Source organism: Schistosoma mansoni, chromosome 2, assembly GCF_000237925.1.
Source record: "Schistosoma mansoni strain Puerto Rico chromosome 2, complete genome".
NCBI lineage: Eukaryota > Metazoa > Platyhelminthes > Trematoda > Strigeidida > Schistosomatidae > Schistosoma > Schistosoma mansoni.
The window spans coordinates 12,934,524-12,949,354 of NC_031496.1; the positions used below are offsets into that span (position 1 = coordinate 12,934,524).

Here is a 14,831-nt window from a genome sequence, read left to right on the forward strand (position 1 = left end):
ATCGATTTATCATATATTACGTTGATTGGGAAATTTCATTCGCATAAGCTTAACGTGTGTGTCCAGGGCTTATTTCTCTATTTTGGGAATTTCAGAGTCAAGTGAATTATTCAAGAATAAGGCTCAACATGTAAAAATACCCATTATCAGAGAGCTGACTTTCTTTTGTTTTCCATGTGTTTAGTTAACTGGCCCTTGATTAGTACTTCTTATTCATCTGAATAACCTTGATTTAGTTTTGATGTAATTTAACGACATATCTAAGCTTTACCACTTCTGGTATATGAAATTGATATGTTCATTCAACTGTCTTACTATCATATTATGTCATATCAATTAGTCAGGAATATAACAAAAAACCCTATGAACTTCATTATAATCTTATTCACCAGATTTATTGAATCACTTTCTTATTTATTCATTATCATATTCATGTATAAATTTAAATTCTTAACTGTTGGCAATTATTTCAACACCGTATCGTTAGTATTTATCTGAGTATTAACTCAAATTAATTTATTAATTTCAAGTCGTAATACAATAATTTTTCCAATCGATTTACTATTCTTTTGAGTTAGTATTTTATCATGTTTTACACTGTGATTCAGTATAGTTATACATATAAATAAATTAAGAATAAATTAACGATAAACTATGGAAAATTCTTAATTGGCGCTTGGTTTATATAAGGATTTATTAACAGAGTGTATTAATATTTTTATCCTTATTTTCTCCAATTTAGTCGTATAACTTCATCATCACCAATCCACATAAAAATAAATATTTGTAAGCATATCAAAATGGAAGTTCAGTTAAGTTTGTTCATTTCGTAAGGATTTTTACGACTATTCATTATTATTGTTAAGTAATCACATTAATAATTTATTTTCATAGTTGAAATCATGAGTTAATTGAAGCTAGACCACCATGGAAAACCTGGAAGCACTAGCTTCAATTGACTCATGATTTCAACTATGAAAATACTAAAATATCCACAAAAAACCCCTTCTGATCAATAATTTATTTCCTGAAAAAAAAAGATTTAGCAACACCTTTCTAACATGGTGTATTCTTTCATCTTTAACTGTTTTATATTTTGTACAAAAACAACTTGTTTACACATTGATCCTATAAAGATATATAGTAGACGTTTTAAACTACTGAAACAAAGTATTTATTAATTAATTTTGATAAACTATTCTATAGTTGTGCCAATTAACTAGTTAATTAATTCAATAAAAACTTTATTTTTATTACTATACGAATACATTTTGAAAAGTTACTTTTATTTGTGGAATTTTTTTTTCAATAATCAATCATACCCAAAATATTTGAGGTTGGAAAATTTTGTTTACGAAATAGATTTGATAAGATATAGAAAAAAGTTATATTTTTATCAAGGAACCTGTTTTAGGATAAAAAATGGAGTTCAAAACTTATTTAAAGACAATTATCAAGATGGTAACAATGTTGAGCTGTTTAAGAAAACAGTGTAGAATGAACACTTAGACAAATGACTTTTTATGGCAATAGTTACTTTATCTCCTGATTAAAAAAATGATTACTTAATTTGATCAATTAAAAAAAAACATTTCATTTCTTCGATTAACAAACGGTCTTTTTTGTCTTATATGTAATATACGAAATATAAAATCTCTGTGCTGATTTATGACTTCAGCTTACATACTTTTCTCCATATGGATAGATATTTCATGACAAAACTTGAGAACATAGGCAATGGTGAATTTTTCAAGTTAGCTTTTAGTATTAGTGTACTACAGTAGGGTTCTCATATTCAAAAATAGTGTTTGTGCAAAGTTTATTTCGTTTCGTAAGTTATTTATTTTTTTATTAGATGATTCGTTTGGGTCTACTAATAGTTGCTTACGAATACTTTGGTTATTCGGCTACATCGACCATGTAATGTTTTTGTTTTTAAAGTTAATTTTTGGCTGAATACATGAACACGATTCTTAATGTCAACTTCTCTTAAGAATCTATACGTTCAAAATACCACTGGAAGTTACTTTAACTGGTAGATTGAAAGTATATTTTAAGAAAAAATAACAATGGATTTTGCAATCTCTGAAGTTAATGTTTGTCTATTGCTGAGGGCTGATCCATTATTAGATATTTTTGTGATGGTTTCTTTATGGGGAATTTTAGCCCGGTCAATAATATCAAAAAATTCAGTGTTTGTCATCGTTGTTTGTTCACAAACTTCGTAGAATTATTTGGCTTCACAGTTTTCTTTGGTATAAAGTTGGAATGTAAATTATATTATAAGACCTATCTAATTCAGTTTTCTTCTATGTTAAAATTAAGTGAATATTTTCAGTTTTGTTCCATTTTGTCAGCTAGTTTATTCAGCTGATGAATGAGATTTATATTTATTGATTTAGCTCTGATTTGATTCTGAATGTAGCTAATTTTACTCGAAGTTGTGACAGGAAAAATGTTATTATAATTTTAACAGTCTACATGTATCTTTTAGTGATATCCTCTTTAAGACTATAGTAAATCACATTTTCTTAGAATTCATTGACAGTGGAAAACTTTTTGAGTTTGAAATTATTATACAATTTTTTTTGTGATTAGCTAAACGTTTTTTTTCAGTTATGAGAATATAGACTGATTCAATCAACTGAACTATGGTGCTATTTTTCTATTTAGGCAAACAACTTGACTCTTAGGAAGAAATTGAGTGGAACCGTGTAGGACTTGCATAAACAGAACAATATTTTGAATTGTCATGATAGTTAAAAAGATGGATGGAGAAAATCTTAAATTATTGTAATATAAAATATAGAATATGAACTCTTGAAAAGGAGTTAAGTGCAATACAACAACAAAGTACATATTCATTGATTCTTCTTTCAAATAAATTTTTATGTGAAAGCTAGTGATCCTAGTAGTGTCCGAATCGAAGTGGGTAGGAAAAGGTTTTAGCCTTTCTATTTACTAATTGAGGATCAAATCCTTTGACCCTTAAGCCACCGCATTTGATACGGAATAATGCAAGTTATATTTTTCTCTAAAAATAACCTCGTAGTCCTGAACATTTATCTAACAGTTTATGTTACATCATGAATCTTAACTAAGAATTCTATATATCATATTTTGCATCAAATAAGCATCAGTTACTCGATGGATAAAATCATTGAAACACAATTAAAGTCCAAGTTTCGGGACTTCATGGAGGAAATCGCATTTACTGAAAGTCTGTAAACATGAAACAGGTCTTAATAATTGTACTGAAAAAGACAGTAAAAATTCGATAATGAAATCATGTATTTCGTAGAACTCAACAACACAAAAGGCATTCAACTAAGCTACAGACATTTTCAACTATTTCAACTAAATAAATGTCTGTCTTATCTATTATAAGCACTTTATTCATCAAAAAGTTTTCAAAATGTGTAACACCAAGGAATTTTTTTAAAACTTAATAACTTTATCTAGAAAAAATATATGTAAAGGTTGTGTAATAAACTCATTTTAACTATTGTGTTAAGTTTTTTATTTTGACTTTCATTACACTTTAGAGTAAAAAGAAATGACTTTCTGCTAGTTTCATCCTTATAACAGTAAGATTATAATGAATTCTAATTTGAAAGCTACTTATATGTGTATGCGCTCTTATGGCCACGCGTATATAGCCTCTGTCACGGAAGTCCTACTCACTGCCTTCTCGTGGCATTACTGTTGCTTACGAAATTGAGAGGACGAAAAGCGAATGTCCGGCGCTTTAACCGGGTTGGTGGATACGGAAAGTTCACCTAGGGGAGTTGGAAAAACCTCATTCTAAACCAATGGTGCACATGGGCTCCAGTATCCTGAGGGAACAAATGACGTATGAATCAATCGTTGGTCACCAGCTACCATGGGACTGCATCTCCTCACGATGCTTCACTGCCTTGTGGATCAGACCTTTAGGTCAAAGGCTCGGTGTGTGACCCCCTACCAAAACCACCTGCTTCAGTTTGGACACCTGGATAGTATCACAGCTCTCACACATATTAAATGAGATTTGTGCGGCAGATATATATCAAGTGCCCCTTTGTACCAATATTTATGTGTTTAAATAAATAAATAAATAAATAATATATATACATTGCAGCAATTTTGATCTGTGATATGTATGCATAGTTTTTTATTACAGAAATAAAACATTTAAGAGATAACATTTTTAAATTTTAAGTAAATTAATATTATTTAGTGTGGACTTAAACCAGTCTTACTCATGGTACTAAAAACTCCATGATCACGTTGCGAACAATATCAACTCGGGCTTTAATAATTAACTTTATCTTCTAGTACTTACTGACTAGCTTAAACATATAGCTGCGATTATACTTCATATTCAGCAAAGATGTCAGATACTGAAATCCGAAATATTTCATAGCTTTGAGGTTAAATTTAACTTTTTTTTAAAAAAACTCCATACTGCCAGAAATCAGATTGATGTTGAATCTTAGGAAACATCTTTCAAAATTCAAGTCTATGATTTTTTTATGGTGAAATAGTAGTTTAAAAATTTTTTTTTTACTTTAACTTATTTTAGGTGGTCTAAAGCAATTACTGTCGACTATTTCAGAGAGTAATATCTTCGTTAGTGAATTATTTTTTATTAATCTCTCATTTCAGTATCTATAGCATTTATATAATGTGCAAGAGATTACTAGGTTCATTCACTGTTGTGAATTTCCATAAGATTGGTCAATTTATAAAATGAACGACAGTTATATATATATATATATATCTTCAGTACAAAATAATTTCACCATCTGTTTAGTATGTGCAAGCGTAAGTACATAAACCTATGATTGTGTATTTAAAACAAAATATGTAGTTCACTAAAATCTTTCCTATGGGAAAAGACTAAAGTAATTCTTCTTTTTCTGTAGTCAGTAAGTAAATATATCAATTGTTTGTAATAAATTGTTTAGATAACGAAATGAAATTTATTTCTAAATATGCATATTTATATATATACCCTCATGTATTTCATTTGTAATCTAAACAAAAGTTGAAAGGTTGGACAAATATTTCATTCGGAGTGTACATTTTATTATATATGAACATTATCAATTTTTTTCATTACGCTTTCAAGGGGATAACTCAAAGACAATACTGACGATAATTTGTAGTTGAGGTTTAGAGTCCAATACCAGTATTAAATGAAGTGGTTTTCTGTAGAAATTGTATATTTCCAAAGCAATTCTGCATCGCTTGTTTGCTAGGTCTCACTACTGACTAACTATGAGATGAAGTTCCTGAATTTGCACTAATAAACCTTAACAAAATGATTCAAGCAAATTTGGATGAATAATACAACTCTGTAGTGTTACTAGATAAGAATCATCCCAAAACAAGAGTGTGATTGTTTTGGAACGTGGACCAAAAGGAACTGTACACTAGTTTTTTATCAGTTTGGAACTATACACTACTAAGCATCCACAACCCTAACACGTTATCGTACACCTTTTAGGCGAGCCTAATACCATTAGGTTACTGATTCGAAAATTCAAGTTACACATTTTATACTGTTATGACTTGGGATAATATATAAACTTCATCTAGCGCCACCATTAAACAACTGTATCAATCCCAACTTGGTTGACCTGACAGGCTACAGTTGTCAAGAAGAACTTCCAGATATAATTCTTAACCAGTGATTCGGCTGTATTGTGCTTTCTGAAAAACCCGAAGTTAGAGGGTATGACATGGAGAAGGGGGGGGGACAGAATACACACTTTTGAAAGGTCCAGAACTGAAATCAAACAGTTATTGAATAATGTCTCTGGCTTTTAGTGGTCCTCCAGGTGGCAGAAATTCATCACAAAAGAATACACTCAAAATATGTGAAAATGTTCTATTACACCTATTTCTTTTTAAATACAATAATATTTATGAGTAGAAGGACTATATTCATCGTTAAAAATGAGTGTTTTTTCTCCCTTGATAATTGAGAGAAAAATCAAGAATTAGACAACTATTTCATTCAGACTATGCTTTACGTTGTACGTGAACAGTGTCAATTTATCGGAAACCATTGAACTATCTAAACCAGTATGGTAATTTTATCTTTAAAATGTTTACAATCTAAGCACTGAATATGCCATCATCTTTGTTTATCTAGACATTAAGAAAGTTTGACCATATATTTAGAAAATGGAATCTTAGCGGAATAATAATAATGATGAAAACATTGAGATGTTAATTATGGCTGAAAACCCATACTAGCCCAAATGTTATTATATTAACTAAACCTTTGGTTAGTCGGAAGAATGTTTAGAATAAACACATTGTCTATAATATCGTGGGTTTTCGTGTTCGTAGGGAGTTTTAGAGAAGGTTTGTTGATAGCGAGACCAATACTTTCGCCATGACTCAGATCATTAATTAGGGTTTTGCTGTAAGATACTAACGAGGCTGATTGTTAAAGTATCTTATATTTTTATGATCAGAGGAGTTCATATGTTTTAAGAGGTACGAGTTTACTAAAACTTGCCAGTATATCTTGTTGATAAAATAAAATATTCATGAGAATTGATTAATTAGGCCTATTGGGATTGTTACCAAAAATCTAATATGATATAAATATTGTTTTACTTTTTTCTGTTTGCAAAGCATATACAGAATCATTCGGTAATTTGAAGATGACATATCAAACCTACTGAATGTATTCTGGTGATAAAATTTTCAAGTGTAACGTCGAATCATAAAAGTTGTTATAAGTGATTGATTTCACGCTCTATTATATAAAATTCTAAATAACTTAGAGGAGTTCATGCAACAGTAATTACCGCGCAATAAATGTACGTCGAATTTCTTCGAAGTTCTTAAGTAATGATTCATTTTTGAAGTAAAGTATCATAATAAAAATTATACCAAACCGTAAGCCCTTGATTTTGATTATGTTGACTTCGATATGCCAACTTGTAATGATAATAGTCTTTCTAGACCCCACAATGTAGACAGTTGAATTATTTTAGTCAAAATTTATATGGGACATTCATCAATTTGATTTTTTTGTCTCCTATTATTGATATGTTGAGTACGAATGTTACATCAACTTCAAGCATCGAAACTATAATACTGTTATTATTAAAATTAAGTGTTTTATTACGTTTTATTACGTATAAAGAAAAAAAATTAAGTCATAATATTATGAAACCTACATGGAATAAAACATCTAAATTAACAAAGTGAACAATTTTTAACATCTACATTCTGTACTTACAATGATTGGTCACTGAATAGTCATGTTGTCCAGTCTTTAATACTGATTCGATTCTTGCAATATGGCTACTAATGTAGGAGACTAGACTTTGTGTGCATTTTGTTTTAATGTTAGCTAGTTGAAAGTAGTCGGGAGGACACCCTGAATTATGTACCAGCTGACGTTCATCAACGAGGAGTGCCTTCAATATTGGGGGAACTTATAATCATTATGGAATTCGAAACATGGTTTGTGCTAAGCTAAGCCACATAAAGTGGGCTAAATGAATGAGATAGTTAGTGAATAGTTATTTTTTGCTTCACTTTAATTGTTTGATCTTACAACTGATTAAGTTCATCATACCAAATTACTTATTTCCAGTTATGGAATAAAACATTTTACTTGATTGAAGGTAAATTATACTTTGTTTTTTTATTCATATAACTCTGCTGTAATAAAATCCTAGCACATTTATACGTAACGACAGTTAATAAATTATCAGTTATAAAGTAGTGAAGTGAATTTCTGATTAAATCAAAGTCATTAGAAATACACAGTACATTATATGGAATACTTAATCTATGACCATCTGAAATAAATCTTACTTATATTGAGTATCAGAAGCAGACTTAAATAAGATATTTACAGTTACAATTCGAAACAGAATGAACTTATTCAGTCGAACGTATAATCTCTATTCACTAAATTTTAAAGTAAATGTTTAATTAATAGCTAGTAAATTTCGTTGTAAAATTTTTTATTAGTCCCATACTTTAAATATTACAGGCGATTATAATAGAAACTTTTCAGTCTGTTTGGATAACAGAATATTTCATTAATCATTCTACAATATTCATTGTTATCCAAAAGCTAATACTTAATACTAAGCACAAGTCTATTAATGAGTTGAATAATTGACCGATCAGAAAAAAATAATTGCTGCGAATAATAATATTGTTAATGACTTTTAAGCATTATTCGGTGAAGAATTTAGAACTGAGCTTACTGGGAAAATGAATGTGGTGTAGCTGTAAAAATGTAACATTTTTATAAAACACAATGTTGTGAATTGTACTATTAAACTGAAATTTCCCTCATTAAACGTTTGCTGTCGGTGAAAAGGATATACTTGAATAAACAAGTGAGTGCATCCATGCGTGGTCTTTGTATCTAAAAATAACTGAATAAATAGATTTGAAATCTTGATTATATCTTGGAATTGTTAGTAATAAGAACTAGGAAGGACAATTCTTTTTGTTCAAAAATCATCAGTTCTTTGCATCTAAATCTATGCTAATGCGTCTGATAAGACTTAGGTGCCAAAGTTTTACTATCTAATTTTTAAAAAAATCAATGGCAATCAGTTCATTCAGTAAGACAAAATCTCTCTATCAATACGAAATATGAATACATTATATAATTTATGGTACCTTAACATTTAGGATGTTATCTTTCTAACATTATTAAGATATATTTAAAATTGTATCTTATTATTATACCAGACATAGTTCTATCTTATTTGAAGTAAATGAATGACTATTTCCGAATATTTGAACAACAATTACTTATAGTATTCCTCTGTAGGTCAAAACTGTTGTAAGAGACACCACTAAAATTTTGAAAAACGTCATAAACCTCAGAGTTTTGAATTATAAATACATACTATTTAGTAGTAGGTTTAAATTTTATCTGACCACACCTGAAAAATAAATAGTTACCACTAATCTCATTATTATCAGTATTTATTGCTAATGATTAGGTATACCCGTTTTTAACTAGTTATCCATCTTCTGGTTTCTGTAGTCTCTATCAAACTAGTATCTACATTTTTTGATGAGGCATGTATATTAAGTCATGATAAACAATAGATTTATTACAGTAGAGAGACAAAGAGCTGAACATTTAATCCCAAACGTAACCGAAAATTGAATACACTCCATATTTGTAGGCAATGAGATGATATTATTGCATTGTTTGCTCGAGTTTATCAGTATAGTCTATTAGTAACAACTGAGCGAGTTTAATCTTGAACTTATGGGATTATCACTTGTTATCTCCACTTATTAAAAACAGTTATAATGTAATAAGATGTTTGAGTTACTTAGCAGGGTGAAAGTATTGCAAACACCGTTGATGGAATTTTACCAATAGTGAAAACTAGACAGCATGAAAGTTCAGTTTGAATATCCTTAAATGATCATGAGCAAAAGTATTGATTCCTAAACAATTTCAAAGCATAATGTTCACTCGGTTTAGATAAAGTTGTCTTATAAAACAATATGAGAATATATCGTTTGTAAGCTTCTTATTTTGAGTGAACTCTAATTTATATTTAAGATAATATATTATTTTCTAAATTGTAAGTTATTACCTAAATTAAATAAAGTGGGTAGTCTAAAAACAATGTTTGATATTTCTAAGCCACGAATTCACCCAGGAATCAAGAAAATAAGTATAACTTATTTGACTTACATACTTATTTAAAAAAGTGGATTTGTGGCAGATTATAAGAACATCTAATGAATTATTAAACATGATTTGTTTAGACTTATAAATGACACATACTTCAGTATTTGTCAACCAGAAATACAACTTATAGTCTGCACCATTATAAAAATGATCCTAATGTTGAGATCCGAAATTATCTCGAAAGTCGTCAGAAAGAACGTTAATCATTAGAGAGTGTTTAGTTCCAGTTTAGGACTCATTAATAGTACTGACTCATGGGCTTTTAGTAGATCGACTTTGGCGAATTCACTTCTAGATTGCAGAGTAAAATCCTTTACTTAAATGATTAGAATCTAGTGGTTTGTGCTTTCACCTACAGTAAACTTGTGGTATATCATGATCCTTTTCCGACTACTATTGCGTTCCTTTATCATAATCATTACTTCAGTTGAAATGTGAATTTTCTAGGTTTCAGCTAGAATGAATATAAATGCAGCTGAAATGTTATTAAACTTATAGTGTTCATGTTAGGCAAAACAGAGATGTACGAACCCATAACTATATAGAATAAAAAATGTATTCAGCAGGAAAAGTTTTCAGTTACTACTATTTTTATATTACCGCATAAATGATAAGAATAAACCATTGGATGATAATAATAGTTTAAATGAATGACAGATTATAAATAAAGATTTAACAGATATGCTTACTCATCTGCTTGAATCTGTTATTATAATTCTTTTGATCTAAAGATATTTTGCACAACTGGAGGAGTGAGTTTGGATAACAAAATTTTAGTTCAGTGGTTCATATATTAGCAAACAATTTAACCCACCAACAATAAATTTGTCAAGTCAGCTTAAGGATGGTCTAACATTGTGAATTTAATTATATTCCAGCCTAAGCAAAACTTTGCTCCAAAGTTTTCTCCCATTAGTTAGCAGACTATACCTGTATAACAAAGTTTTTAAGATGTTGATATATCTGGAGCTAAAGATGGCTAGAAAATACTCTTCTTCAACTCTCCTATTTCTACAAAATTGACTATGACGACGATAAACTAAGGGAAAAACTGTTTAACTGACAACACAGGTAAGTGCAAATTTTGTTCTAAATTATTCCAGGAACGTTTAAGACCCTCCAAGAAACCGATAAAAAACCCATACATCAAAACGTCACCATACGACAAAACACAAGTTAAACTTAAAAGTCGTTATTTAAAGGGATCTACACATGACGATTATGGGCATAAAAACTTACAAAAATTAAAATAAAGACTGAGTGGCAATTTGAATAGTGACTTTCAAAATTAGTAGTTTGTAAAATAAAACTTATTTTCCTAGTGGCATTGTGAAGAAACACAGCTTACTATAGCTACAGATCTCAGTTGGATCGAAATTACGAACCACGTAGTAGACATACTGTGAAGCTGCTCATATAAGCTTGATGTATGTACAGGAGAAAAATGTATGATATCGGGTGCTGATAAATTAGGCCAGTTATAAGAATATAGAAGTCTTGATCAAATATATTTTTGGATGGTATCAATCTTTGGTTGTAGACACCAAGATTACCTGGTTAGAAATTTGTGCCAGCAATGTGATGACATTTTACAGTTTATACAGGTATACAATAATTTCAAAGTAAACACCATAGTGTATGCAAACATTGTATAAAAGACAGACTTAAGGAATGTATTGAAATGTTCTTTAGTATTTCTTTCAGTAACTAAAAGTGTTAATTTTCCTGAGGGTTTCAAAATGTAAACAGCCAAGGTTGAAATCTCTTACTCACTAAAAGAATGGTTTGATTGCCTCAAACCGGGATTGTGGTTTTATTCATATACCCAGAATAACCAGTTATGATAGTGAAATAATGTTCGTTTTGTATTTATGTGTTATTTAAAAACACTTTGGTTACGAATAACATATATCGCTCAGTTTTTCCAAGTTTTGCTAGATACTTCTTGATATGGATAACCATGATAAGACGGCGACAAAAGAAAGCTTATGACTGTCATAAATTTGCGATCTTGGTTCCCCAGCTTTGATACACTTCTGCTAGCCAACACTGATTTGGGCGTATTCCATTTGATTGTTCGAAAGCGACAATTTATTTCAAAGTAGTTTGATAAAAAGTTTAAGTAAAGTCGGTGTGGTTTTGCTTAAGGCTCTTTGCCGACTAGATTTTTGCTTTTAATTTAACAACTCAAAAAGTAAATCTGAAGATCCTTTTGTTTGTTCGTGGTTTTCATATATTTACGTGATCGAATGGTTTTGTAAAACCAAACAGCAAACAAACACTACAGAATATTGATCTTAAAGAATGGAAAACTACTTTTCAATATTTCCAAAACATTGAAAACCCTTTATGACGTATATATTGTGTTTTACTATGGACAAGTTATTTTCTTGTAAATAAATCACATTTCTTTATATCATGATTAAAACATAGTAAAACAAAGACATTTATTTTGTGGATTGATTAGAGGTCATTTGGTCATGGGCGTATCATGTATCAAGCGATCGGTGATAGGAAGATCAAATTGGTCTTGTCACACTAGTAAAAGATATCCAAAGACCTTTATAGCTGGAACGTTTTATGGCTAATGCGAGTAAATGATTGTGTGTAAACGTGGGATTCGAAGTTTTAGAACAGTTTAACAGTCGTTTGTGACAAGGTTTGCTATTTCTTAATGTGTGAAATTAGTAGTTCTTATTCACCAAAAGTTCCATCAGGAAAAAGCATGGTATATATAACAAACCAGGAAATAACCCTGAAAGCATTATGTATATCGTTCGATCAAGGTATAAAATAAGTTAAGTGGGTTTTTTATTACATAAAATATATAATGCCTATGGAGATGCTATTCAGAAACATTTATATGTAACTAAATGATATACCTTATGTATAAACGACGGCATGAACAATTTGGTTTGATAAGATTTTTAGTAGATAAAATCCTTACGCCTCAAAAATACATTCATATAAACGGTTTGTTGAGTTAAAAATAGTTAACGGTTTTCATTCGTCTGGTCCGTATTGATGTTATCACTATTGTTAGATTTACAACACAGTTTCAAGCGTATATAAGTGGTCTTTAGGTCAGAAAAAACTAGACTACTATTAGTTATATAATAGAAAAATCATATGAAAAATCAACATTTTCACGAAGGTGCTTAAGTTAACCAGACTGAAAACGACTGGATCTGATAAGTATCTACATAATGGATCCCTGTTCCAGCAAAATATGGCATCTGAGGATGAAAAATTTTAGAATAACCGGACGTTTTCAGCACTTTTTCCAAACATCCATGAATTGCTAGATCGCAGAAACCTTATGAAGAGAAGTGATAGCATAGCCAAGTGTACATTATTATTTTTCAGCGCCATTACTTGGTGCTTCAATCCTGGTTTTATCAACACTGTGAAGATGGTATTTAGTGTCTTTTCGATGTAAGTCTGCCTAAAAGTTTAGCCCACGTTATAAAATATTAAGTGACTCGACCGACTTTTTGAACAGATGCGACCAACTGCAAGACCTTGAAGACTGAGGCAGCGTGTCATATATATATATATATAGGTAAAAATTAGAAACCAGTTAAAACTACATCAAATGACATTTCTAGTGACCGAGGAGAACATTCTTTCTGTCTTTCGTCATTTGTAACATGACGTTGCTCATTTTGAACTTACAGGCTTTTTATATGAAACAGCAGTCTTCAAAACCGCTGAATTAACTAACATGATCATGCATGATTAGTAAATTAATCCATCAGACTAAGCTACAATAAATATGACGAATAACTTCGATAATATGTAACTGTTTGTGCTTTATAAAGATCAAGACCAGTAAACGTCATGACTCCCATAACAGCTAAAATAATGTAAGTATCAAACTTTTTCACTTGTTTTATGCTAATTTTATAAAACGTGGCTTCAGAATTATTGTTATAGTGCAGATATACTAAATAAAATTTTATTAAATTCACCAACCTGTTGAACACATACATTCAAATTCGAAGAAGGGGTTGTACATAAAAATTGCTTAGCGTAGCGCAAATGCACTTGCTCTAGTTCTTCCGGAGTCATACCCCACTTCTGGAACTTTTCTGGTATTCTAGGATCAAACCTTCACAAATATTAGTAAAACATGAAAGATCATACCATGTAGTTTCTTGTGTTTGGTGATTTAAAAAATATACTTGGTTACTCTCATTTATAGCCATGTCGTATCCAACGGGAAGCTCGCTTATAGCAAACGTCATAGTAGGTCCATAAAGAAGTGCAGTTTGTTGTGAGTTTCTACAGCAAAAGTCATATTGGTAAATAGGACGATATACCTTTGTCCCTGAAAAAAGCCCGGGCCACACGAACCGGAAAAGGCGAAATCTGGGCTGAAGTCTGTCTTGTATTTGGAAGCAACATCAAGACTTTTTTGATGGCTATGATTAGGAACATTTGCAGAAATAGAAGTTCTAAGTGCAGCATCCAAACAGGCTGGAGACGAATTTGCTTTGCTATGGAACACAACGAAATCTGTGGAATTTCTTTCGTTGCAGTTTACAGAGTTAAGTTTGGAAAGTCGAGAATTATCATTTACATCTCCAGGCGGAACGAAAAAAGATTTTGGTAGATTACGTTGATGTAAAGGAACCTGTTGTCTCTGAGAAGCAGGATTGAAAAGTTCTTGAAGGCTGCTGTTTGGATCTTCTAGAACGGTCACTCGGACACTCGGAGGCTTCCTAGAATCATATCCCTCCATAGCGAAATATACCACGATATCAGAACACAAATATTGATTAACTCAAATATTTGGTAAGTAATTTAAATGTTGAACGAATGACTTAAACAAATTTTGGCAGTGTCGAATCAACTCCTTTAGTAAGTCTTCTAGATATAATTATAGAAGCAAAGCATTAACCTGATTCGTTCTTCTACACCAAAGAATATTGGAATAGTTTTTCAATTATTTTGAAGTATCTTACTTTCAGAAACTTCATCGGAAATAAAGAGACATACCTTAGCGTTTAGATTTGCTCTATCTTACTGCTTTTCGCTTGGCTTCTCAGATTGACTGGCTCTTGTTTTAGCGTTTTCATGGGTTATTTGGGGCCGAATTTGCTAGTGACATTTCTATTTCTGCATAATGAGAGCA

General features: G+C 30.6%; 1 protein-coding gene across 1 annotated transcript; it reads right to left on the minus strand.

Moving 5' to 3' along the window:
- Positions 1 to 12,852: 12,852 nt before the first annotated feature.
- Positions 12,853 to 14,438, minus strand: Smp_014840 (hypothetical protein; the record flags this gene model as incomplete). The annotated part of the gene is made up of 4 exons (XM_018795740.1): positions 12,853 to 12,930; positions 13,670 to 13,805; positions 13,841 to 13,978; positions 14,017 to 14,438. The coding sequence occupies 4 exons, from the start codon at positions 14,436 to 14,438 to the stop codon at positions 12,853 to 12,855; spliced, it is 774 nt and encodes a 257-aa protein (XP_018650022.1).
- Positions 14,439 to 14,831: the final 393 nt, after the last annotated feature.